This window comes from Aspergillus uvarum (genome assembly GCF_003184745.1).
Source record: "Aspergillus uvarum CBS 121591 unplaced genomic scaffold BO82scaffold_79, whole genome shotgun sequence".
NCBI classification, from domain to species: Eukaryota; Fungi; Ascomycota; class Eurotiomycetes; order Eurotiales; family Aspergillaceae; genus Aspergillus; species Aspergillus uvarum.
In genome coordinates, this window is record NW_020291376.1 from 18,719 (window position 1) to 44,551 (window position 25,833).

Genomic DNA, 25,833 nt, shown 5'->3' on the forward strand with positions numbered 1-25,833 from the left:
TGAGTGGTTTGTTTTTCTTCATGGTCCTGAATTACTAATGGAACGGGCCAGGAACCATGCCTTCCCCCCCGGGGTGTGAAACAAATCAATCAGATTCTCAGGTAGGACAGATTTTCACCGTCTTTCTCTACAAGGCTGGCTATGATGGGTTGGTCAGAGAGAAATGGACAGGGGACCCCCTCCTCTAGGCAGAAATGATGTGATACGAATAGGATCAAACGTGGATGGGCTTGGAAACCAGGGTTCTGGAAGGATCGCGCGGCGCGTTGTACAGTACACAACGTACCTTACCTTTACCCTGGCTCCATACAATCGGATCTGACCCTGAGAGTTTTGTCTGTGGCTCAGCCACTTGTTTCTCTTTCTCATCTCTGCATTCGCAGGTGGAGCAATTCCGTTCACCCTGTGGAGTAATCCCGTTCCTTCGCTTGGTCTTATATAGCACGGCCTCGATGCTATTTTCTCTGCAGCTCTTTTTATCTTCTCCTTTTTTTCTCGCCTCTGTGTGTTTTCAGATATAAGAACGGTTCACGCCATCCATCTACGAGTCCTGATACACGCTCGAACATCTCTGTGATTATTGTGGCTGTCGACTGGGATCAATCAAGATGAGCAACAGCACGCTTGTGGCTCAGGCTGATTTCCGCCAGTCATTGAGGGAGGGTTGTCATGCTTATGTGGAGGGGTACGGCACATCATATGGCTACCAGCCATCGCTGGCCGCAGGCATCGTGTTCTGCGTGCTCTTTGGAGTCTCAATGCTTGCGCATCTGGTGCAGATGGTGTGGAAAAGGACGTGGTGGTGTACGGTATTCGTCCTCGGGTGTGCCAGTACGGTCTCCATCGCGATTCTTTCTGTGCCTGGTTTGCGCGCGAAACTAACAAGGTTCTTCTTTTGCAGCGGAACTCATCGGTTGGGCTGGTCGTACATGGTCTGCAGACTGCCCGTATAACTCGACTGCATTCCTGATGCAGATTTCCACCCTGATCATCGGTAAGTCGTCGCAATCTCCTTGAAGGCTCATACACCAAACATGGCCCTAATCCACACCTCGTTTCAGCCCCAACCTTCTTCACCGCGGGAATCTACGTTCTTCTGGGAAGGTTCATCGCGCTGATGGGCCCGGAAACCTCGATGCTGAGCCCCAAGCTCTACCTTTGGATCTTCGTCACCTGCGACGTTGTGTCCTTGGTCGTGCAGGCCATCGGCGGCGGGCTGGCGTCGATCGCCTACAACAGCGCCGACGGCAACACCGAGCCCGGCACGCACACCATGGTGGCCGGTATCGTCTTCCAGCTGGCCTCGATCACCGTCTTCGTCCTGCTGGCGGCCGACTTCGTGCGCCGCACCCTGCGCCTCCGCCTCCTGCAGACCATGACCGGCTCCGTGGTGCCCCTGCTGGGCGCCATGATCCTGTCGGTGATCGTCATCTACGTCCGGAGCATCTACCGCACGATCGAGCTGTCGCAGGGCTGGTCCGGCTACCTCATCACGCACGAGGTGTACTTCATCGTCCTGGACGGCGTGATGATGGTCATCGCCGTCGCGGTGTTCAACATCTGCCACCCCGGGTGGCTGCTGCCGAAGGGTGCGCCGAAGCCGTTCCATCGGGAGATCAACTCGTTTGACATGGAGCGACGATAATCTCGGAAGACTCTTCTGTTTCGCATTTCATTTATGGCAAGGCAAATTTCCAAATCCAAGTAATTTGCCCTAGTCTTTCTGTTTCATCATTCCCACCCTCTTTCCCCTTTCTCTGTAATCGATTTATTCCTGTCTCGAACATAGACTCAATACCCCACCCGCCCTATCTTCCTATCTTCCTATCTTATCATGATAATCACCACCACCCCGCCAACCAACCCCGTCATTATCTCAATACAGAACGAACAGATAGCTAGCCATAAGAACCCTACATACAAAATACCACCACAACTCAACCAAGCCAAAAAGAAAAAGAGTCTGAAAAAATGGATCAATCACATCCGTTTCAGATAGAACATGCAACAAACCCCCCGGGGGAACTTTATCCGCAAAAACCAGGGGATTCGATCGGTGATCAGTGATCGGGTGGCGTTTCATCTTTCCGTGATTGCGACACATGACCCCAAAAATTGGATTTATTTTTCTTTTCTGGGATCTACATAGCGGTTATCTACTCCGTAGACTACATGAGTCCGATCGACCATGTTCCCTTCACCCCACTTTGATTTCGGATCGTCTCGGTTTTTGGGGTTCTTTGCAACGGCGTCCGGTACGTACAACTTTTTTTTTGGGTTTATTGTTGGTTTTGAAGGGGGGAAGGTTGGAGGGTGCTGGTTTTGTTATTCGGGGTTGGGTAGGTAAGTAGGGTCCTACAGACTGCTGTGCTCTTGCTGAGTGTCTGATTCTTGAGCCTGGGGTGTAGGCACCTAGTAGTGTACTGCACTAGGGGCTTGATACCATGTACGGAGTAGTTCTAACGGGGAAGCTTAGAACCCAGATTTTGAGCTTCGAGCTTCGAGCTACCAAGTCGGAAATTGCTGGGTCAGTTTGGTTGGAGTTTATGGGTCAGGGGAGAGTTTAGCTTGAGCTCGGTCCTGAGCTGCAAGACGATTTAAGTTTAGAACATGGACGTGATATTTTCAGGGATATTGGCATGATTGAAGAAAAAAATCATGAACTTGCCAGAAAAGCAGAAGAAACAAAAAAAAAATTAAAAATAAAGGCCATAAAAGAAGCACAATCTCCCGGAAACTATGCGGCATGCGTGCGTGCGTGCATGCATCCACTCCTGTTTCGCTCGACATCCCAGAAGGCCCCATTCAATCTGTTTTGGGGTTTGCACATTTACACCGTTGCTCCGCCCGCTGACGTACATTACTTGCTTGGAAGGGAATACTGGAAGAGCACAAAGAGAATCGCAAGAAGAAAATTTAACCCTCTGCTTCGGGATGAGAAGATTCCCTTGGTAGCGAACGTGATGTGATACCGAAATCCGGTTTTCTCGGCAGAAGAGACCGTGTTCAATGGAGTCATAAGAAGATGATGGTGAAGGGGAGATAGTCCCTACGAGATCATACGCCGTCCACCGACTCGATCCATCCGAACATCAATCCGTTCACCAGCGCAGCAGCGGCCCACACCAACCCCCAGGCCGAGGCGCCCTCCACGCTGACGCGGTTCACCGTGCCTGCGACCTGGATGACTGTGTTGGCGAGCAACATACCGGCCAGAACAACGGTGCGCGAGATCAGCACCTGAGTCTTGAGGGACAGGATGCCCCACGTCTTGCGGTAGACGGCGCATGCGAGGTACTCGCCGTCCTGCGCGGAGGTGGAGGGTTTTGTGGTCTTCTCAGCCTTCTTGTCGCGGGCAGCAGAGGCGCCGGTCGAGCTGGCGAAGAGGAAGTCGCGCGCCGCCCAGCCAGCGGGGAGGAGAGTCACGAAGAGAGCCGGGAGGCCGGCGGGTCCGGCATGCACGGCAGAGATGTCGGGGATGCCCTCGAAGTGGAGAACCAGGTTGGTGGGCAGCCACGAGGTGGCGTAGCTGAGGGAGAGGGCCACAGTGAAGATCGCGGTTGCGACCATGGTCGTGTAGGCGGTTGTGGCGCGATCCTGCAGGATGAGGCGGTTGGAGACGGTCTCCGAGCTCGCGTGGGCGAGGTCGTGGAAAGAGTTGGGGCGGCGGAGGAGGGCGAAGGGGAGGACCGTTGAGAAGATGGTGATCGCATACGAGGCCAGGACGGTGGTCGGTCGCACACCGTAGAAGGTGGAGAGGAGGGAGTAGGTCGGAAGATGGGTGAGGAAGGTGAAGGAGCAGACGTCATGGCCTGCGCGAAGGGGTCAGATTCATCAGAGGGAGATGCTGTGAGAAGAGGTATACATACTGTCGTATCCCAGAATCCAGGCCAACCCGACCTCGACGGCCTTCCACGCCATCAACCCTCCCACTTCCCACCAGGTTTCGAGGTGCTTGCTCACATTGCCGAGCTCGCCCCGGGTCACGATCGGCATGAGCGTAAACAGGCCAGAGCTCAGAGCTAGACTGCTGAAAACGGCCAAAAGGAATCGCGCTGGGGGGGGAATCCGCTCCAAATGCTTCTTGTGGTGGGGCTGCGCACTGGCGCTGGGCTCCTGGGTTATTGTCACAGAGGACAGCACTTCTTTCTTGCGCGGGGACATGGTTCGAAATCTGATCGTCGTGTTTGTTCAGAAGTGTGTGTTATGTTGTTAGTGGTGATTGAATGGTGGTGCGACGAGGGTATTCCTGTAGTCAAAGCTAGTCAGTTGAGGAAGAGGGGTGATGGAGGGGGAATGAAAGAATGAGGGAGAGAAAGGACAACACGAGACACGAGATAAAGAAAGAAAAGATTAATGATGAGGCTGGGAATGTTTGGCCCTCGCGGGCGGTGAGGTCAGCAGTGGATGATGTCATCTGCCCATGATGCAAACAAGGACCCTGGTTCGCTGACTGAGGCAGCAAGGCATTCGTTACATGCAGTTTTGTCTGTTCCTATACAATTGCCCACAAAATAGTCAACCATATTTGTACAAATCGTTTGTATACATGATGCCATGGTCACGAAGAGAACAAATCAACACTTATTCAGGTCTGGCCATTGCCTCGCAAAGCCTGCAATGCATGTCGCATCGCAGGCTACCTACATATCCAATAATCGTCCTCACTCGTCTTCTTTCTCTGGCTCGCGCTCTACCACGGAAAACTCCGCCGCGCCTTGCTCACGGCCCTTACCATCCCGCATGACCAGTTGGTATTTGCCCTGATTCCATAGGTCTTTTATCGTCAATTCGCGCGTACGTCCGAGACTTTCGATATCTCCAATACGCGTCAATGTGCCCTCTAAGTGCTCATCGAACCCTGGCCAGTTGCAGATTTCCCGGAACGCGTTCTGCATCGGAACAGAGTCGGCTCGAACCATGGCTCGAGAGTCGATAGTGAAGATGTTTTCATGATCATAACTCTGAACGAAATCGGCTCTCGTCATGATCTGCCGGGCTTCGTGGAGGGGGATCTCGGGGAGGATGTGGCCTAGCTCCGGGTGGTAGACATGCTTCATCTTCTTTTCCTCTTCCACAAGTGCCTTGGCCAGCACCATCGCGGCAGACTATCACCATTGTCAGTCAACTTTTGTCAATCTTGAACCTTGGGGAACCATACCGCATATTTCTGCTGGTCCATCACATCATCATCCATCTCGGGGCCCAGGATCCAACACTTGTTGAGGAACCATGTCTTCTCCGCCGTGCAGATATCTTGGCATAGTTTCTTGTAGTCGGGGGCCTTAGCCACCCGGTTCAAGAAGGACAACCGCCCTCCAACAGCGTCGTACACCTTCTCTAGGTCTTCAGGTGAAAGCTCTTCACCAAAATACTGCTTACGGTATCTCTTTAGAGCCTCCATGGCCGGCTCCTTTGGTAAATCTTTGACGGGGATGACTTCCATGCGCGTCGCATAGCGCTTGAGACGTTCGTACACCCAGTAATCATCGCTATTCAGGACTTTTGTAGTCAACTATTAGCGATAGATCCACTATCTCCAGATTGAATCAGACTTACTCGTCGTGACAAGGCCACTTGCGGCCCACTGCTCGGCTCGTTGCTGAATGACCTCCAGAAGATCCTGGCCATCATGATCGTCGCGAACTAAGTGTGCGCTGTTGACAATCAGAATCAAGGGGCTCTTCTTCGTGCGCCGTCTAGTCAAAGCGACCTTTTCTAGCTTGTTGAATGCGCGCTCAATATCCAGGAGAGCGGTTGTGTCCCGGGGGCCCTTGATGCTGAATAAACTTCCAATGTAGCTGTAAGATGCGCAATATGTGTCAGTCGAGGCCATCACAGTACCGAAGCCATGGCCTTCACATGAGCTGGCTTACTCTTCATGGAATTCATAGTCCAGTGCTTTACCCAGACGGATCCGGAAGATCTCCAGGTCTCCGTGCGCCTCGAACATTGCGCACCCCTCGCCATTGATTTTACGCATCGCTTCGAGGATCATGGACGTCTTTCCAGTCCCTTTCTCCCCGACCAACAGGTAATAGCGTCCGACTCCGAGGCCAGAGACAATCCTGTCGATGCGGGCTTGCTCGTCACGGACTACCCAGTGCTCTTCATGGTTGAACCGGTGCTTTCCTTCCTCGATCCCGGCAATTTCAAGCGCAGGGTCACCAGGATTGAAAGCATTCTCCATTTTTTCCAGGATCAGATACTTGTAGTAACGATGATACGCATATCCAGCAAGACTAGGGACATGATCAGCGAACAAAGAGTGCTTCCATGTCGTGAGCGAGCAAACCATACCCTAAGATTGCAAGAGAGGCGAATGTCGTGGCCGCTGTCTCCATCATCTTCAGCAAAGTCGACCTCACAGTGGGCTCCTCCTCCGTCTCCCTCTCTCTCTCCTTTCTCCGACTCTTGGGCTCTTCGGGGGAGCTTTGCTCTAACGAGTCGGGCCTCGCCAATACAGGCCCCTGCGTGAAATTCCGTACGACATAAGGGGTGGTGAAACGATGATTCCGGGGAGGTCGTGGCAGACCAGCCCGGGCGAGAGAACTCAGGGACCGGGAAGCATTTCGATACAACATGATCCTCCACCAGTCGAATATCGTAGAGATGTCTAGCAAGATTTCTCAAAGACGAAGGGGGCAAAAAAAGAAGGACTGATGAAATCCGAGAACAGAGCGATGAACCCTGTGCTTTCAGGTAAGAAGAGCGAATTCCCCCAATCGTTGGCGCAGATAAATTAATGTATGACAAAGGACAAGTGACGGATCTGATATACTACATGCAACGAATGCCAAGTGCAATTAGCAGGGAGAAAATTGGGCCGGAAGAACAGATTCTGCCCATGCACGGACCAGGGACTAAGGAGCGTCAACGGTGAGCAGGTCCAAAAGAAAGGAAGAAGTTGAGGTGAGAAAATGTAAGGGAAAAAAGAGTGTCGGGAAGGTTCAGCCAACAACAGGAAGATGAGGTGTATCTATGGGGTGCAGAACCAATGGTCGTTTATTGGCTTGCGCATCTTTGGTTCGCCAGCTGCGCCTCCGATCGTCGAGACTTATGCACCGTAAATTCTGATAGTGGCCTTGGCATTGACCATGCTGTGGCTGACCGTTTAGTATCCAGCTACGCGGTACTCAATGTCTAATATGTATTCTGAGGTTAAGAGGGAATTGATATTGATGATTGCTCGAATGCCAAGTGTTCCGGAATCAATCGCCTGAAATCCTCCTGAATAAGGATGAACATAAAAAAGAAATGGAGGCACGTGACCTTGTCAGGAACGATTCTACTGTAGCACGACACCCGCAATGTTCACCCATTTCACCCTGTGTCTGTCTCGACGATTAGCCGTCCAGTACCAGTGCAAACTGTAACTTACTCCGCAGATTTGTTTGGTATATTATCAGATTGATCGATACTCGGCTGTTGTGCCGAAATATATTTCCCTTCCGCTTTACCGGTCCCGCAAATTAGGAGCTCTATATTGTATAAATTGTGTAATCGGCAGTCTCGCATTTGTCACGGCCGATCGGAGATTAAATAGCTCAGAGGTATGATTTTAGTCAAGGCCATGGTTGCTTTTTCATGGCAGAAGCATCGAGTGACTGCCAGTTTGCCAGTTCGCCAACCTGTTTAAAAGACAGACAGGGAGAGAAAGAGAGAGAGTGTGTGGGAACTACATTTTCTGGGTACTTACTGTACAGCAAGCACCATCGAATCAATCGCCGCATAAGGTGACAATTCACTTGATGATCTGGATGCAGTTACATGTACAAGAGTTTCAAAGACAGCGCAGATATCGATTGCCCCATTGGGATGAGTATTCCATGGCCTGCCATGGATGTGGAGAAATGTTGTTGAATCTGCCGTCTTTCCCATCCACCGCCCCGAGCAGTTCCGAAGGTTTTCCGCATCCGCGAAATTTTCTCTTCTGGCCGGTTTCCCCGTGTGCGCTTCTCCAGCTTCATTCCATCCTATTCCTATACTTTACCTTTTTTCCTCTCTTCCCCCCTCCCCATTTTGCGCTTCCCTTAGTTGTTTTGGGATCTGGGGTCCGGTTTGCACCTGCTTCAATTGCTCCTCTCCTATACCTTTGTATCATATTCCATTTTTTTTCTTTCTCAATCTCCCTCCCGTTACGTTTCCTTTTTATTTTCTCCACCGCTACCCGATTCTTCTTCGGGTTCGAGTCATCAAGTCGTCGCCAGGTCGCTACGCTTCTTTCATACTCCAGTCACCCTTCCTCTCATTACGGTCCGGTCAATCCATTAATTAGTCCGCTAAAATGGCCCAGACCAATGGCGAATTGGAGCACTCGAAAGGTTTGCTCTCTCCGACATTCTCGCAGCATGTTTTGCCTTCGGCCAACTAATCAACCGCCCGTGCAGAGTCTCCCGAACAGCTTCTCAATGGCGACTCCCCTGTTGAGGGCCAGGAGGAGGAACTTAGCGGTGGTATGTGACCTTGAAAATTGTCTCAAACTACATTGATTACTGACGGGCACGGCTGTTACGTTTCAGGTCTTTTCCAGATCTCCGTGAAGTTGCCTCGCGAGCCCTACAAGATCCAGGTCATGGTGGGTATCTTGTCTACAGGAATTTTATACGGCCAGCACCAAATCCCGTCGTTCTAACCCAGATCCTTCGTTAGGTGTCGAGTCAAGAACAAGTCCAAGACGTTCGTCAATCCATTGTCGAACTTCCCAGCACCTTCCAGTACACCTGCTTCCACCTCGAGTTCAACGGCCAGCGCATCAACGACTTCGTTGAATTGTCGGAGGTACCAGACCTCAAGGCTGATTCCGAGATCGTCCTTGTGGAAGATCCCTACAACGAGAAGGAGGCCCGCATGCACGTTGTCCGCATGAGGGAATTGGTCGGTGCCGCTGGTGACCGTGTCGATAACCTCCATGGTCTCAGTGCGGGTTTGTCTCTGCACGATGCCATTGCGGCTGACGCCGAAGAGACCACCTCCGACAAGGACCACTCCCTTTCCAAGTACGAGATTGCTAGCTCTCCATCTTTGAAGACCATCCTTCCTCGTGACGAGACCCCTCTTCCCAAGACCGTGAAGGCCATCTCTCTTTCTGCTTGGAACCCTCCCCCCTACCACCTGCGTTCGAAGGGTCACTTGCTCTACCTCCAGGTTACCACCAACGAGGGCGAGCAGTTTCAGATCACGTCCCACGTCTCTGGCTTCTACGTGAACAAGTGCTCGAACATGAAGTTCGACCCCTCTCCCAAGACCATCCCCAAGTGCGGCAAGGCCCACTCGCTGCTCTCCTTGATCGCCCACCTGTCGCCTTCTTTCAGCTCCTCTTTCGAAGCGCTTCAGGAGACTAACAACAAGAAGGATCTCCTGACTACCTTCCCGTTCCAGAACGCCATCCCCAACAACCCGTGGTTGGTGCCTTCTCCGACCTCCAACGCCAACGCACACCAGTCGGATATTACTCGCTCCCAAGAGAACTACCTGATCTCTGGCGTCGACAATGCCGAGACTCTCAGAGACTGGAACGAGGAGTTCCAGACAACCCGGGAGCTTCCTCGGGATACTGTTCAGGACCGTGTTTTCCGTGAGCGCTTGACCTCCAAGCTGTTCGCTGACTACAATGAGGCCGCTGCTCGTGGTGCTGTTCTGGTCGCCCGCGGCGAGGTTGCCCCCTTGAACCCCACTGAGGACCGTGACGCCCAGATCTTCGTGTACAACAACATCTTCTACTCCTTTGGTGCCGACGGTGTTGGTACCTTCGCCTCCGAGGGCGGTGATGAGGCTGCCCGCGTTGCTGTCGGCAAGGATGTCCTGGGTATCAAGGCTGTTAACCAGCTTGACATCAACGGCCTGTTCACCCCCGGCACTGTTGTCGTTGACTATCTCGGCAAGCGTATCGTTGGTCAGAGCATTGTTCCCGGTATTTTCAAGCAGCGGGAGCCCGGTGAGCACCAGATCGACTATGGTGGTGTCGAGGGCAAGGATGTCGTGGCCACCCACCCCGACTTCGTCCCTGTCTTCGAGAAGATGTCCAAGGCTCTTCGTGTTAAGAAGCACGCTGTCTGGGACAAGGAGAACCAGCGTCACGAACTAGAGGGCAGTGTTGAGACGAAGGGTCTCTTGGGCACCGACGGTCGCAAGTACGTGCTGGACCTGTACCGCGTGACTCCCATGGATGTTACCTGGCAGGAGGAGGAGGGTAGCGACGCCTATCCCCACCGCATGTCCGTGCTGCGTCTGGAACTCGTTGAGTCGTACTGGAGACACAAAATGAGCCAGTACGTCAAGGCTGAAGTTGAGCGCCGCCGCCAGGCCAAGGCTGAGGAGGATGCCTCTAAGGAGAAGACCGAGGAGAACTCCGAGTCTAAGGAGCAGGAAGGCTCTGAGGAGAAGTCCGAGGAGAAGACTGAGGAGTCTAATGAGCAGGAGCGCGTCGATATCTCCGGATTTTCCCTTGCTCTGAACCCCGATGTGTTCAGCGGCCAGGTTCCTCAGACCGAGGAGGAGAAGGAACAGTGGGCGCAGGATGAGAAGGAAGTCCGCGAGACCTGCGACTACCTGCGCTCCAAGGTCATGCCCGAGCTTGTCCAAGATCTGCATGACGGAGATGTCGGTTTCCCCATGGACGGACAATCTCTCAGCCAATTGCTGCACAAGCGCGGTATCAACATCCGCTACCTTGGCAAGCTGGCCCAGCTGTCCAAGGAGAAGGGAGCTCGTCTTGACGCTCTGACCACCCTCCTCGTCCAGGAGATGATCGCTCGTGGCTTCAAGCACATTGCCAACCAGTACCTCCGCAACGTCCCGGCTCCTTTCGTTACCTCTTGCGTTGCCCACTTGTTGAACTGCCTCCTGGGTGCTGACGTCAACGCCAGCCCTCGCGCTGAGATTGACGCTGCCATGCGCTCGATCTATCCCGACGGTGACTTCTCTTTCGAGAAGGTCACTCCGGCTACTCTCCGCGCTGAGATTGAGAAGCAGGTTACTATCCGGTACCGCTTCAATCTGGAGGCTGAGTGGTTCAACTCCCTGCGCCACCTGCAGCTTCTCCGTGACATCTCTATCAAGCTTGGTCTTCAGCTTGGTGCTCGCGAGTTCATCTTCGACAAGTCCCAAATCCCTGCCAAGTTGCCTGCTACCAACGGTGCCAACGGTTCCGCTCAGGAAGAGGGCAACGGCAAGAAGAAGAACAAGAAGAAGGGTGGCGACTCTAGCTCCCCTGCTCGTGCTCCTGTGGAGGAGAAGCCGGCTCTCACCATCTCCGCCGATGATATCCTTAACATCGTGCCCCTCGTGAAGGACGCCTCTCCCCGCAGCTCGCTCGCTGAGGAGGCTCTTGAAGCCGGCCGTATCTCTCTCATGCAAAACCAGAAGCAGTTGGGTCAGGAGCTCATTCTGGAATCCCTGTCGCTGCATGAGCAGATCTACGGCATCCTCCACCCCGAGGTTGCCAAGCTCTACCACCAGCTGTCTATGCTCTACTACCAGACCGACGAGAAGGAAGCGGCCGTCGAATTGGCTCGCAAGGCTGTCATCGTCACTGAGCGTACTCTGGGTGTTGACTCCGCCGACACTATCCTGAGCTACCTTAACCTCAGCTTGTTCGAGCATGCCTCCGGCAACACCAAGACTGCCTTGGCCTACATCAAGCATGCTATGGACTTGTGGAAGATCATCTATGGTGCCAACCACCCTGATTCGATCACCACCATGAATAACGCCGCTGTCATGCTGCAGCACTTGAAGCAGTACTCCGACTCCCGGAAGTGGTTTGAGGCTTCTCTGGTTGTATGCGAGTCGCTCTTTGGCAAGCAGTCCATTAACACCGCCACAATCTTGTTCCAGCTCGCTCAGGCCCTGGCCCTCGACCAGGACTCGAAGGGTGCGGTTGCCAAGATGCGCGATGCTTACAACATCTTCCTTGCCCAGTTGGGTCCCAACGACCGCAACACCAAGGAGGCTGAGACCTGGCTTGAGCAGCTCACTCAGAACGCTGTTTCTATCGCTAAGCATGCCAAGGACATCCAGGCTCGCCGTCTGCGCCGCATCAACATGACCCCCCGCACTCTCGGCACCAAGGTCCAGCCTCAGGTCGGTCAGTCTGCCCCCGAGGCCGCTGGAGCCAAGAATGGCACCTTGGATGCTCGGAGCGTCGATGAGTTGCTCAAGTTCATTGAGGGTGGTGACCAAGGCTCTTCGAAGGCCAAGCAGAAGAAGCGTGCCGCTGCCAGCAACCCCAAGCTCCGTGGCTCGAAGAAATCTTCCGCTTAAATTCGATCTTCCATTTTTCCTTTTTCCTTCTTCTGATGAGGTTATTGGGTAAAACGAAAAGCTGCTCTGGTTTTGTTTTCCTTGGCTTATAAATGTCTTAACATGAATGTTGTATTTTGACCCCATATATCCTTGTCAAGGGTCAATATGTTGGATGAGCGGCACGTTTGTATTTTTGTAAAACTCTCTCTACTCTTTCACACCAATTGGTGATCATGGTTCTATGTTGATTATATTTATACACTTCTTTATTTCTCATTCTTTTCCGCGGGCAGAGCATAGCAAGGTCGGGCGATTTGCATGCTATATCTGGGTGTGTTACCATGTACTATTTATGACCAGCGACCTTCCAAATGTGTCCGTAATGAATTTCAACACATCACTCTGACTTTGTCTATTCATGTACACAAATCAACACTAGCATTTCTTTTTCCACCGATGCCATTTTTTTAAAGTTGATCCAGCCGAAAAACGCCTCTAGTAGATTATCATGGACTTCACTGGCCTGAGGGCGCTTGACCGCCTTCGGCGATTGTGCCAATGTTTACGTTCTGCGGTCACAACATCCAACCTTTGTCCTTCTCTCAAAGCTGCATACCTCTTGGGCTTTTCTGCACTCCAGCTTTCCAATCTTATTTTGCATGGGAAATCCTTGTATCTTCTTACAAACTATCTTATTTTGGGTTTTGGAGTCTTCCTCTTCCTTTCACATCCCATGACTTCTATTAGCAAGCAGTCTAGTCGCTAAGAAGATCCCGGTCGCGATCCCGCTAAAAGATGGACTATCTATGAAAACCCATTGAACCCATCAATTCCGGTAACGAGATTCCCTTCTCATGTGCCTGCCATATCTGAATTGGAGATTGACGGAGACTTTGAAGCGCAGATCGCGAGCCGACTGGCGCAACATGGAGGATATCCGACCGACCGCGAGGTGGGCAAACCGCATGTTGCGCCCTTTGACTTCCGTCTACCACCGATTAGAAAAGCATCACGAGATCCGCGCCAGTGTCGCGGATGTGAAAACGAAAGCCAATGCTGGCAACGCCAGCACCGAGCGCATCAGTGTTTCGTCGAACCGAAGTGGTCAACCTGCGACCGACCAAGGCTGTACCTACCCGGACGAAGAGCCTGACGATCCCGCCTGGATCCCCGGACGACCCCCGAGCCGCCGGATTCGACACAACTACTCGACTCGGGGGCAGAGGAACGGCGCGCGACGACGGACTCGATTAATAATTCAGAGCCCGGAGGCGCGGCGGACGTTGCCTGGCGCGATTGAGATTGCGACTCCCCTGATTACCGGAAGATCCCACGGGCCCTTGGACACCTCCTCGTCAATCAGGAAACAGCTTTTCCGGAATTTTACCTCGGCCACTGGCGATGGAGAGGCTAGCGACAACCGGAAAGGCACTCGCTCCAATAATAGCACTTTTCCTGCTTATCAAGGCTCCTGGAAAGAGGTTCTCGATATCTGTGGTAACCCGGGATTTGTGGATATCGCGCGCTATTTAGATCAAGTACTTGTTAAGTTTTTGAATAACACACGCGAGACCCCAACAGTTGTACCTCAACATGCACAAAGAACACGCGGACCGCGGTCGCTGATGTCGATGGCACTACGCCGCCTTCCGGATTTCATTGCAAAGGAGCAGATATTACAAGATGAGATTGAGGAAGACGGGGAGGTTGATATGTGCGATGCTTACTTCACTGAGCTTGAGGCCTTCTATGCGTCGAACGACAGCGGGTGGCAGCCGCTCCGCGAAGCAGCGCGCGCTCGAGGCATCCATTTGATCTCGGATATGATCCGGAGAGGATGGATCCCGCGATTGGCCGCCTGTCGCTTGCTCAAGGTGTGCTTGGAACATGATGAGTTCGATGCTTTTGAATCTTTGTTATCTCGTTGCTTGCTTGATGTCGCTACCTACGATTATCCTTCGGCTTTTGAACCATCCAAAGCTAGTGACTATCGCGAAGACCCTATTCGCGTGCTGCATATTTATTACTCGCGCGTTCCTTCGCGGCGATCCTTCTTCTACGATGAATTGGCGAAGCTTCTCACGCGAGGGGTGTTCCCTCCTGAATGGATGGTCACCAGCCTTTGGAAGAAGTGCGTTGATGGAGCGATCCAATCGGTATCTGCTGGAGACGGGGAATCCGCGGCTGCGACAAAAGCTGTTGAGGCCATCGTTCTCGCTTCTGCTGGCATTTATTCGAACACGGGTGCGGTTTCGGCTCGTTTTGAAGGCCCACCTGCGCAGCGCTCTGTGAGATCGAAAAACACACGTGCGTCCACAACGAATGCGAGTTCGTGGCTTGAAGGCCGGGCTCCATGCCCTGTACCTATCCAGGACGCCTTGAGCAATCTCATCGCTAGTCTTGTGACCGCGCTATGCGGCATGTTCATTACACGCACGCAAGCATCCGGGTCTGACGAAAGGACAAGCGGGATCAAAATCCGACAAATGGTCAAGCGCTTTGCGTTTAACGTTCAAAGAGCCATTGGCAATGCCTCAACACCTGGGAAGATTCAGGCACAGGGCCTGCAATCTCTCCGTCGCGGATATGTCCTGTTGGGCGATGTTATACTACAGGCTAACGAAGACGTCCCGTACGATCTGATTATGTGCTCTGATGCGTTGTCAGAACAACACATGAATACATTTTGTCTATTAATGGCTGGGCAGCAGGACACGGTCAAGGAGTTAGCCGAGTTCGTCCGACAAGTGTTCCATTGCTGCGGGCATGCGCGCAAATCCGAGCTGACTCGCACTCCTCGGGGGATCAAAATAACGGTCACACGACTCGCTCGGCTGACGTCTTTGGCCGGGGTGTCTCTTCTGCTAGATAAAGTCGCAGCCGAAACTGCGATGTTACTGGCGGAGATGACTTTGGACGAGGATGACCACGCATGGGCATTAGAGATGCAAGGTGAAGCTATCTCATCACAGCAGGAGCAGAGGGCAGCGACACGGTCTACTGCAACGAGTGCTGCAGCGGGTGAAGCATCTGCCGACCAGCCCAGCGATACTTATCGATGGGAGGATAGTATTGGAGAATGGGTTGCGAACATACCTGCCTCCAAACCCCTGGCCGCCCGGCCGAAACTCGCGTCGAATCTGGACTGCACAATGAGCAGTAGCGCTTCGGCCAGCCCAGCTCCGTCCGACACGATGGCTTCCAGCGTGACATCATCTGCACCATCGTTGACCGGCAAGAGGGAACGTGCTCAGCAGGACTTTGAGGTGCGGTCGCCCAAACGACTTCGATCGGCCTCGCTGAAGATGACGAGAGGAAGCTCTGGCGCTACGCGCCACGAGCTGGAATGGCTAGGCGAATCAGATTCTGCCCCTGTAGCCGCCCGGACTCGCACGGCTCTCCGCGACCTCTCCCAGGCCAAGAACCGCATGATCCAATCATCTCGAAGGCGAGTATCGACCGTCGGCAGCAAGGATCTGACCCCTGTTACGAGTGGTTGCAGTAGAGTTCACTCCCTGCCCCAGATCGAAGTGGTTATCGTCAACAGCTTTGCACCTGCAGTTGACACGACAAGGACTCAACCAGATGCCGTGCTAGTCTGCAGAAAATCGGCACGATTAGCTCGAGCCTCAATATCTGCTTCCGTCTCCGCCGTCACCCCTTCTACCATTACGACCGAGTCGAATAGAAGAACGACTCGACCTCGTCGCGCACGACTACCACCGCCACCGCCGGTGATGTCCTGTTCCGATGAGGACAGCGACGATGAGCTCAGCTTTCTGGCCTAAATCATCGCCTCTTTATGTTAGTATCTTAGTACCGGTTGTTCTACACAGATTTTTCAGGGTGCGCATGCATTGTCGGGCATGGCGGGCGGTTTATCAGGAAATTCTTCGGTTCAGGTTTAGTTTATAGTTTTCTGGATGATACCCGGGGCGATTAGGATATTGTTTTCGAGTGTTGACCATGTGTTTAAATGGTCTGTTTGATTCATCATTGATAGAGGAAATAAAGGGTTTGTGGAATCAACTTGGCACTGAAAGGGTTTCATTAATCATAAGCATGGCATCATTGACACCTCGAGATCCGGTTTCAAGTAGAAGAGAGACATTGATTAATGCGTAGTTATTCTTGGACTCTTGGGCTCTTGGACTCTTGGGGTTGATGAAGTTGGAGTTTCCCGTCTTTTCGTCGACTCCCTGAATTCTTTATCCGGAGTGGAACGGGGGAAGCCAACTGGAAAAGGTTAGAAGTGTTTGAGATGGAAACTTGACGGGCAAACTTGGCACTTTGTCAGGTGTCACTCCCTCTCCCTCGAACCTGTCAACTCCATCAACGGCCACGACTATGTGTTTCAACTTGATGGGGACTTGTCCCTGATCATTATCCCGCAAGGTAGCCGTATGGTGGAGGGTGAGGAAAGATCAAGCACAACATTTCTCCAATCCTGAGCAATTCCAACCACTATCACGACCATCACGACCACTGTCGTGCGTGGTGTTTTAACCGCCCGGCGTCAGCACTTTCTTCAGGCTCTTGCATTATGCATCGGCACGAATCCTGGTTTATTTCCAATTGTACTACTTACATGCGACGGTACCTTGCTCCGTACCTCACCGATGCCTTCCAGGCTTCCCTTTTCCCACGCAACCGAAGAAAGAAACCCACTCTGTCCCGCTTGCACTCCGCCGGCGTCTCTCGTCCCTCTGCCTGCATTGGCTCGCCCGACGCAAGGGCGTCAGCCAAGCCGCGAGATCTCAACCCGACCTCCGCTTGATTGTTTCAGCATCGAGCCATTCACATTGACCTTGCCAATTCGCGGTCGCCCGGATCAGCCGCTGTGGCGGGCGCCAATCCTTCCTTTGGAGCCGACGATGCACCGCGGTTGGATGGATATGTCCAATTCCTGGGCTCAGAGGCGAATACTCCTGTAGTCTATCGGCCCAGCCAGCCAGGAGTCCAACTAGCCAAGGCTCCACGACCCTCTCTCCCTCAACTCTCGTCTCCACCCTCCACATGATGATAATCTGAACCAAGAAGCTCCAGCTCAAGATGGAGCACCGGCTCAGCATCCCCATGAGCCTGTAATGCACTGACTCAATTTCCCCCTCCCCTCTAGGCCCGATGACAGTCGGCCACAGTAGTGGGCTTAGAGACCAAAGCACAGGGCAAGACACAGAGAATGAAGCAGGAAGGAAGGGGATTTTTTTTTTTTTTCGCTTGTTCTATCTATGTATAATCAATCCCCACGGCTGGGGAAAACCTACTTTTGTTTCCCTTCTCCCTTGACAGTGTCTGTTCTTTTTCTGTTCACTTCACATTGATCCCAGGTGGTCCTTTCGTTTCTTTGCCTCCACTTTTTGCTTCTTATCACCCCGTTCTTTTCGGGGTCTGTGTTATTTTCTTTTCCCAGTCCCTTTCTTCTGGGGGTCTTGTCTCCATTTGCTTCGTGGATTGTGGTCTAGCCATCAGTCTCAATCCTCTCATTCCTGTTCAGCTGTAGGACTAAGTGACTGGCTCACCAAAAGCTCAGCATTCCGTTCGTTGCCTGCCGACCTTCACAATTTGGCTCAAGTATTCGGGTTCCCGGCGACCGCTCATTCCTTTCACCTTTGAGGTAAGCAAGGATTGGTTTCCTGTGAATCGTGGTTTGGGGATCTGTTGTGCGTGACAAAGCGAGCCATAGACGAGACGAGAGAAAGCGAAGACAACGCCATTGTTGGTGATCTCCAGATCCAGGTGGTTGTGAGATCCTGTTCACTGCCTCCTTGGTGCCCTTTATCCACCATAAGATCTTGCAAACAACCTGATCTTGGTTATCCTGTCCAGACTGACTGGTCAAAATACATTTGGCATCACATCTGTCCTCCTTCCCTCGTGGAAAATCCCTTCTACGCAGAGCCGGTCTCTCATAGAAGATATCTCTCGTTTTGGCCCACGGGCAACCGGTTGCTGAGCCCTTGCTCGCTGTCCTTTCACGCTCTTTCTTTTTCCCGTCCTTTTAATCTCTTTTATTTTCACAATGCTATCCTTCATTCTGTGTACGTCCCTGGTTGGACTTGTTTCTGCTGAAGAGCTAGAAAAGCGTGGTGGTAGTGGCGGCGACACTTCGATGTATGAGATGCTCAATGATGATCTCGCCCGGCTGAGCTTGCTGGTACTGGGTCTGATGGCGGCTGTTGTGTATGTGTGGAAGATGTGGCATCGACTCTCGAGTCATTTGCGACGACTGGCTAGTTTCAACAATGAGCGACAACTATACTTCGTGACGCCGGACTCGATGCTATCGATGATCAAAACTCACATCACCTATGCGCCCTTGTTCCGCGCTCGACACAATCGCGAATTCCAATTGTCCCGGGCCGTCAACATGGGTACATTGCCGAGTCGACTTCACTCGTTTCTGCTGGTTGGGATCGTCGCCATGAACGTCGTCCTCTGTGTGGTCACCGTGCCATATGGCACCACCGAGAGCACTGCCGCAGGCATTATCCGTAACCGCACCGGAACAATGGCCACTGTGAATATGATCCCATTGATCCTCATGGCTGGTCGAAACAACCCGTTGGTTACGCTGTTGCAGATTCCATTCGACACCTTCAATCTGCTTCACCGCTGGCTCGGCCGCATCGTGGTACTGGAAGTCATCGCTCACATCGTGGCTTGGATGGTCCCCAAGGTTCAGACATGTAAGTAGCCGTTGGTCGGCCAGCTTTTTCGAGGTGATGCTAACACTTTTTGCTAGCGGGCTGGGCCAAGATTGGCGCAAGTCTTGGGGCAAGCAACTTCCTTCTTGTTGGCCTGATTGTGAGTGTTCGACTGGTTCAATATGCGCCATAGAATCTTGCTGACATAGACTCTAGTCGGGATGTGCTTTCGTAGCTCTCCTGTTGCATTCGCCTTCGCCCATTCGACACGCCTTCTACGAGACGTTCCTCCACCTTCACATTGTGCTCGCCGTGCTTGCGATCGCCTTCCTTTGGGTCCACCTCAATGGTATGGTTTCTCAGTACTACCTGATGGTCGGCATTATTTTCTGGGCTTTGGAGGTACGTTCATCTGATTTTCAAAGTCGACGAAGATTCAGTGCTGACACGATCCTAGCGTGCTGCGCGGCTTGCGATTCTCGTGTACCGCAACTGTGGCCGTGAGTCCACCACGGCCCTTGTCGAAACCATGCCTGGCGATGCGATGCGGATCACCATCAAGATGGCCCGACCCTGGACCTTCAAGCCCGGTCAGCACATCTACTTGTACGTCCCTGCTGTGGGATGGTGGACTTGCCATCCGTTTTCGGTTGGATGGAGCGAAGAGGCCGAGTCTCTGTCGGACGAGAAGGGAATTCCCATGAACCGACAAGATATGATGGGCTTGCAGAAGACCACTATCTCCTTGCTCGTACGTAGGCGAACCGGCTTTACCGACAAGCTGTTTCAGCGGGCGCAGAACTCGCCTGGTGGGCGGGTGTCGCTGCGGGCACTAGCGGAAGGACCGTATGGCAGCATCCACTCGATGGATTCTTACGGCACTGTGCTCCTCTTCGCCGGTGGTGTTGGTATCACTCACCAGGTGCCGTTTGTGCGCCATCTTGTTCAGGGATATGCCGAGGGTACCGTGGCAGCGCGCCGTGTGACCCTGGTCTGGATCATCCAATCTCCTGAGCACCTCGAGTGGATTCGTCCCTGGATGACTAGCATTCTGTCCATGGATCGTCGCCGGGAAGTGCTCCGCATCATGTTGTTCATCACCCGGCCGCGCAACACCAAGGAGATCCAGAGTCCCAGTGCGACCGTTCAGATGTTCCCCGGCCGACCGAACATCGATACCCTGGTTGGCATGGAGGTCGAGAACCAGATCGGAGCGATGGGCGTGGTCGTCTGCGGCAACGGTGGTCTGAGCGATGATGTGCGACGGGTATGCCGCACTCGACAAGATCGCACGCAGGTCGATTTCATTGAGGAGAGCTTCACCTGGTGAGCTCTGGCTGAGGGGTACGGCTCTCTTATATAGAAGGCATTCAATATTTTGGCCCCCAAGCCTACCAACTCTCAGTGACTACGGATGCCCGCATCTGATTTGTCACGGGCCTCTCGGTACGAATATTTACATTTCCGCTTTACGAGCCTGTGTTGTCCCCCGCCTTTCCCTTCTTTCTGCGCATCGATTTCTGCCGGCGACCGTGACTCTGGGTTCTCAAAGGGTATATACTAGTTTTGTTGTGTGTTATGTTCGATCTGGCCGTGAGTTCGCACTAAACTCTTTGGCTGCGTATATACTTGGTTATACTACCTATCAATTTGAATTCTTTGGCCTTTGCGATCAGAAGTGTCCGGAGTTGAAGATCGTTGACGTAGAGATGTCTGGTATTAGTGGTACTGGGTTACCAGGAGTACATACAAGGTTTGTGGCATGCTGCAGGGCTCGGGATTCGGATCGGGATTCACATCGACCGAGGTCGACCAGGATCAATTCTTGATTCGAGTCGATTCCGAAGATGGCCGACTGCATAATGGTGATGATCAATTGCATAGTCGACAAGAGAGGTTTACGGGTACAAGAAACTGGTCATGTTCAAATGCCCAGTTCCATAAACCATAAACCGGCACATAGGCAGTTGCCGCACGTGACATATGCTGGATGCCCTCGAATTGGGCATCCTCTGTTTCTATGCAGCTAATAAGAATAGCGTTCTATACTTGAATGTCGGTCTACGGCTGTTGCATTGTACTTATACCACTAATTGTGAATACCTCTATCTACTCGTAGAAGTGTCTGCCCAGTAAGTGGGCAAGTCGGGCCCGTTCTTGACTTGGACGCTTAGAGGATTAGGCATAGTAACCCTCTTCAAGGTTCCAACATCAGAAAATCGGGCAGGCCTTTACAGATGGGCATAACCAAGTGATTCTGCAGATGGCATATTACGTTACCGGGAAATAGATAGTAACTATCATGTTGACCAGCTCGGATTAGAAATCAAGGGTGGGGCAAGTTGAGCGGAAAGTTTCCCTCATTTGCTACGTACGGTTTGGAGGAGAATGATCACCAATCCAGTCGGTGACAATTGCCCGCGCGTCCCGAGTCCGATACTACCGTATTCCATTTGTAATGCTTCAGTTGTTGGTAGTGTTCGCAGTTGTTCGCAGCGGCTGGTTCTGGTATCAAGCGTATCGGGATCAATGGGACGGGCAGTTGGCAGGTTGCCCCACACGCCCAGGATACGTTACTTTAATCGTGGAAAGATGGCGTCGATGCACCAGTGGCATCATCATCCCCTCCTTCATTACTTACTTCATTATCAATCGCCTTGCCCGCCATGAGTGGGCTGTTCTATAAAGTCCCACGGTTCTCCAACGTCTTAGCTCGGTGTTCCTATCGACCTACCTTTCCTCCCTTCACCTCCAAGACCTTTCTATCTGCTCAATTGTTTTCATCTTCTGCTATTGCCAAGATGAGCTCCCCCGATATCACTTTGTATACCGCTCAGACTCCCAATGGAATTAAGATCTCCATTGCATTGGAGGAGCTGGGGTATGTTTCTGTTCCCGTTCTTTGGGGGGGCCACAAGCTAATGAATAATAAACAGCCTGCCCTACAAGGTCGAAAAGATCGATATCTCCAAGAACACCCAGAAGGAGCCGTAAGTTGTGCCTATCCTTTGCTCCCTCTCGACTGCTGCCGTCCTCTTCCCTTCCCTCTAGATAAAAGAGGCCTACCGCTAACAACAACCCAGGTGGTTCCTCGAAATCAACCCGAACGGCCGCATCCCCGCCCTGACGGACACCTTCACCGACGGCCAGAAGATCCACCTCTTCGAATCCGGCGGCATTTTGTTGTATCTGGCCGAGCAGTACGACAAGGACTACAAGATCTCCTTCCCGCGGGGCACGCGCGAGTGGTACGAGATGAACAATTGGCTGTTCTTCCAGAACGCCGGCGTCGGCCCCATGCAGGGCCAGGCCAACCACTTCGTGCGCTACGCCTCCGAGCACGTCCCCTACGGCATCAACCGCTACGTCAACGAGACCCGCCGCCTGTACGGCGTGCTGGACAAGCGGCTCCGCGAGAGCACATCCGGGTTCCTGGTCGGTGACCACATCTCGCTGGCCGACATCTCGCACTGGGGTTGGGTGACGTGCGCGGGCTGGTCGGGCGTCGACATCGACGAGTTCCCCCACCTCAAGGCCTGGGAGGAGCGGCTGTTGCAGCGCGAGGGCGTCGAGAGGGGCCGCCATGTGCCCTCGCCGCATACCATCAAGGAGATGATTAAGGATAAGGAGGCCGCGGAGAAGAGTATGCGCGAGACCAAGCAGTGGGTGTTAAAGGGGATGCAGGATGATGCGAAGAAATAGGGGACCCTGTTTGACTGTGTGGGGTTGGGGGGGTTAGTGAACTGTAATAATGAATAATAAATTATGAATAAATTTTAGTCTCATCTTCTGGCGCCATGGGATTATGGATAAAAGACTCCTTCGGTCTCTGAGTAGAAGTGAATGGAACATTAAAAGCGTGTGAGGTGTCAGTGATTGCAGTACTGACGGTAAGTTCGCTCACCTGCTGAGGGAAACCGCGGCGGCGGGCTTAGTCACGCAACCACGTGAAAAGCTTTTGCCACTTTCCCCCCGGAGGCCCTGTTTTCTGGCCTTTGTAGTTGATTCGAACCCTCTTGCTCCCTCCATCTCACAGAACGCAAGGACACGATCCTGCACGGAAAAGTCTCACTGACGAGGTCTCTTACTGACTGACAGTGACATGGCTTGGCGCAACCAGGGAATCACCGGCTCCAACAACGTCCCTCTGGGCCGGAAGAGGTTCGGCGGCGATGAGGCCCCAGAGGACGAGAGTCGCACCGCGACACCGGCCTCTGCGGCTGGGGATAGCGCCTACAAGCGCGGTCGAAGCCCTGTTCGTGGTGAGTTGCTCTTCCATCCACACTCTACAAAGATATCCCTCTTATATTGTTTCTCACTAACGTCTCTAGCCGATCCTCCCGCGGACGGTGTCAAGAAGCGCAAGAAGCGCAACCGTTGGGGTGATGCGCAGGAGAACAAGGCCGCCGGTCTCATGGGCTTGCCCACCATGATCATGGCCAACTTCACCAACGAACAGCTGGAGGCGTATACGCTGCATCTGCGTATCGAGGAGATCAGCCAGAAGCTGCGAATCAACGATGTGGTTCCAGCGGACGGTGACAGGTTTGTCGAACTTCCTCTTCCAAATGCTACTGGAGTCGCTAACCGTTGTGGCCTTCTATAGGTCTCCCTCGCCTCCTCCCCAGTACGATAACTTTGGCAGACGTGTAAACACAAGGGAATACCGGTATCGGAAGCGCCTCGAGGATGAGCGCCACAAGCTCGTCGAGAAGGCGATGAAGACCATTCCTAACTACCACCCGCCCTCTGACTACAGACGTCCCACTAAGACTCAAGAGAAGGTCTACGTGCCTGTGAATGACTATCCAGAGATTAACTTCAGTATGATAACTAACCCTCTAACTCCTAACCGTTGTTGTGCTCTGTATCCCTACTTGACTCTGTGCTCGAGTCGGGCTTCTGATGACGACGTCGCCGCCGCGCGATGGGATTCTCCAGCTCGCTTCTTGCTAACCCTTGCTGCTTGATGTTGCACTCCTCTTTGCTCTTCCACCCTGAAACGAAAAAAAAACCAAAACAGCTTGAACTAACACCTAGGCTTTCCGCTATCTTTTTAAAGTTGGCTTACTCATAGGTCCTCGTGGCAACACCTTGAAGAAGATGGAGACCGAGTCCGGCGCAAAGATTGCGATCCGTGGCAAGGGTTCCGTCAAGGAAGGAAAGGGTCGCTCTGACGCCGCTCATGCCAGCAACCAGGAAGAGGATCTCCACTGTCTGATCATGGCGGATACCGAGGAGAAAGTTAACAAGGCGAAGAAGCTGGTGCACAATGTCATTGAGACGGTAAATTTCCTTCCTATGGCTTCGTTCAAGACACCGTGCTCATGGTACCTAGGCTGCCTCCATTCCTGAAGGCCAGAACGAGCTCAAGCGGAACCAGCTTCGAGAACTCGCGGCACTGAACGGTACTCTCCGTGACGATGAGAACCAGGCTTGCCAGAACTGTAGGTCCACTCCCAATCATCCTTGGTCCCTCCTTCTAACACGGACAGGTGGTCAAATCGGACACCGCAAGTACGATTGCCCTGAACAGCGCAACTTCACCGCCAACATTATCTGTCGCGTCTGTGGTAATGCAGGCCACATGGCTCGCGATTGTCCTGACCGCCAGAGAGGCTCCGACTGGCGCAACGGCGGCGGCTATGGCGGCGGCGGCGGCGGCGGTCGCAGAGCCATTGGTGGCGGCGACGCCGTCGACCGGGAGATGGAGGTAAGTTCTTGGTTCCGTATTGTGATTGATCGTTACTAATCTTGACCAGCAACTCATGCAAGAACTGTCTGGCGGTGCTCCCGGAGAGAACGGCCACGTGCCCCGTCGCATCGAGGCTGGACCCGATCAAGGCTACGATGACCGTGATGCGAAGCCGTGGCAGCGTGGCCCTCCTCCCAGCGATGTGGCTCCTTGGCAGCAGCGCGGCCGCGACCGTCGCGACGATTATGGACCTCGCGACCATGGCAGTGCGCCTCCCTGGGCTTCTCAAGGTCGTGGCGGCCACGGCGGTCACGGCGGCCATGGCGGCGGCGATTACGGCTATGGCTCTCAGGGTGGCTACGGTGCCCCTGGAGCTCCACCCCCGTGGCAACAAGCGCAGGCTGCCCCCCCTCCGCCCCCAGGTGGACAGGCATCGTACGGCTACGGAGGCTATGCCTCTTACCCTGGCATGGGAGCGCCCGGTGCTCCTCCTGGCTTGAGTGTGCCGCCTCCACCCCCGGGCATGCCCTCGATGTATCTTGGCAACAGCGGCAGCCCTCCCCCACCCCCTCCTGGCGAGGGGCCGCCTCCTCCGGTATGCTTGCTTTAGGTGTATTGAATCTGCAGAACACTTGACTGACCTGTTACAGCCCCCGAGCGAGCAGCCTCCTCCCCCTCCCCCACCTGCTTAGTGGATTTGCAGGACCTGCAGGATCTTCAGATCATAACGACAAAAGCCTACTGATTTCAAAACTGCTGAAATGATCATGAGAGTTGCTTTGATTTGGGCTGAAATTCGACAGGAACTCGCAGGACAGTAGGGCGGCATACGTGGCGGGCGAGTCTGGAATCGACTGGACGGCGTCCGGCCTGCTGCTCTTATTCGTAGTCTATTAAGTGTACTAGCTAATCAATCTTGTTTCTCTGATGTTTTTCTGGAGAGTTCTTAGTAGTGGGGAACCTAGAATTCAGCTAAAGTGCCGAAGAGCAAAAGCCGGAGTGACTTTTACGGGGCTGGCCCCGTTATTGATGCCTTAGGCGGAGACCTTTCTCCGCAATTTCCTGGAGAAGCTCGAATCCATCGATTTTTCTCCTTCAAGAACCAATTGATCCTGCAAACTCCTCCAGATCGGAGAAGCGATCATGATTTGTCAAGTCAAGTAGAGCGTTAATTCTCATATCGCCTTCTCAGACTTTCAGCCATTCAGGTTAAGGCTTCTTAGCCTTTTTTGTTTTTCTATCACC

General features: G+C 53.1%; 10 protein-coding genes across 10 annotated transcripts; 8 read left to right on the forward strand and 2 right to left on the reverse strand.

Annotated features, from left to right (window-relative positions):
* Positions 1–46: 46 nt before the first annotated feature.
* On the forward strand, positions 47–612 carry BO82DRAFT_195435 (uncharacterized protein). The gene has a single exon (XM_025630557.1). It carries the CDS (start codon positions 225–227, stop codon positions 519–521), a length of 297 nt encoding a protein of 98 aa, XP_025486902.1. The 5' UTR covers positions 47–224; the 3' UTR covers positions 522–612.
* BO82DRAFT_195397 (RTA1 domain-containing protein) lies at positions 466–1,761 on the forward strand. The gene is made up of 3 exons (XM_025630556.1): positions 466–831; positions 902–994; positions 1,062–1,761. Exons 1-3 carry the CDS (start codon positions 609–611, stop codon positions 1,643–1,645), a joined length of 900 nt encoding a protein of 299 aa, XP_025486903.1. The 5' UTR covers positions 466–608; the 3' UTR covers positions 1,646–1,761.
* Positions 1,762–2,601: 840 nt separating this feature from the next.
* BO82DRAFT_358846 (uncharacterized protein) lies at positions 2,602–4,328 on the reverse strand. The gene is made up of 2 exons (XM_025636405.1): positions 3,870–4,328; positions 2,602–3,812 (listed from the first exon to the last, which is right to left on the reverse strand). The coding sequence occupies exons 1-2, from the start codon at positions 4,162–4,164 to the stop codon at positions 3,058–3,060; spliced, it is 1,050 nt and encodes a 349-aa protein (XP_025486904.1). The 5' UTR covers positions 4,165–4,328; the 3' UTR covers positions 2,602–3,057.
* Positions 4,329–4,482: 154 nt separating this feature from the next.
* On the reverse strand, positions 4,483–6,922 carry BO82DRAFT_358847 (ATP-binding protein). The gene is made up of 5 exons (XM_025636406.1): positions 6,301–6,922; positions 5,877–6,242; positions 5,560–5,801; positions 5,162–5,502; positions 4,483–5,108 (listed from the first exon to the last, which is right to left on the reverse strand). Exons 1-5 carry the CDS (start codon positions 6,582–6,584, stop codon positions 4,665–4,667), a joined length of 1,677 nt encoding a protein of 558 aa, XP_025486905.1. The 5' UTR covers positions 6,585–6,922; the 3' UTR covers positions 4,483–4,664.
* A 620-nt stretch (positions 6,923–7,542) lies between these two features.
* Positions 7,543–8,671, forward strand: BO82DRAFT_195520 (uncharacterized protein). The gene has a single exon (XM_025630558.1). The coding sequence runs from the start codon at positions 7,752–7,754 to the stop codon at positions 8,490–8,492; it is 741 nt and encodes a 246-aa protein (XP_025486906.1). The 5' UTR covers positions 7,543–7,751; the 3' UTR covers positions 8,493–8,671.
* Positions 8,389–12,696, forward strand: BO82DRAFT_358848 (translation initiation factor 3 subunit CLU1). The gene is made up of 2 exons (XM_025636407.1): positions 8,389–8,456; positions 8,523–12,696. Exon 2 carries the CDS (start codon positions 8,851–8,853, stop codon positions 12,262–12,264), a length of 3,414 nt encoding a protein of 1,137 aa, XP_025486907.1. The 5' UTR covers positions 8,389–8,456; positions 8,523–8,850; the 3' UTR covers positions 12,265–12,696.
* A 166-nt stretch (positions 12,697–12,862) lies between these two features.
* On the forward strand, positions 12,863–16,283 carry BO82DRAFT_321147 (uncharacterized protein). The gene is made up of 2 exons (XM_025632728.1): positions 12,863–13,081; positions 13,146–16,283. The coding sequence occupies exon 2, from the start codon at positions 13,173–13,175 to the stop codon at positions 16,032–16,034; it is 2,862 nt and encodes a 953-aa protein (XP_025486908.1). The 5' UTR covers positions 12,863–13,081; positions 13,146–13,172; the 3' UTR covers positions 16,035–16,283.
* Positions 16,284–18,268: 1,985 nt separating this feature from the next.
* Positions 18,269–20,223, forward strand: BO82DRAFT_406859 (ferric reductase family protein; the record flags this gene model as incomplete). Its single annotated transcript, XM_025639600.1, has 4 exons — positions 18,269–18,935; positions 18,992–19,053; positions 19,110–19,295; positions 19,351–20,223. 4 exons carry the CDS (start codon positions 18,269–18,271, stop codon positions 20,221–20,223), a joined length of 1,788 nt encoding a protein of 595 aa, XP_025486909.1.
* A 1,471-nt stretch (positions 20,224–21,694) lies between these two features.
* On the forward strand, positions 21,695–22,595 carry BO82DRAFT_295469 (glutathione S-transferase family protein; the record flags this gene model as incomplete). Its single annotated transcript, XM_025631866.1, has 3 exons — positions 21,695–21,774; positions 21,830–21,883; positions 21,977–22,595. The coding sequence occupies 3 exons, from the start codon at positions 21,695–21,697 to the stop codon at positions 22,593–22,595; spliced, it is 753 nt and encodes a 250-aa protein (XP_025486910.1).
* Positions 22,596–22,769: 174 nt separating this feature from the next.
* Positions 22,770–25,330, forward strand: bbp (putative zinc knuckle transcription factor/splicing factor MSL5/ZFM1). The gene is made up of 8 exons (XM_025632729.1): positions 22,770–23,155; positions 23,225–23,438; positions 23,500–23,717; positions 23,956–24,179; positions 24,232–24,340; positions 24,389–24,606; positions 24,656–25,183; positions 25,239–25,330. Exons 1-8 carry the CDS (start codon positions 22,996–22,998, stop codon positions 25,278–25,280), a joined length of 1,713 nt encoding a protein of 570 aa, XP_025486911.1. The 5' UTR covers positions 22,770–22,995; the 3' UTR covers positions 25,281–25,330.
* Positions 25,331–25,833: the final 503 nt, after the last annotated feature.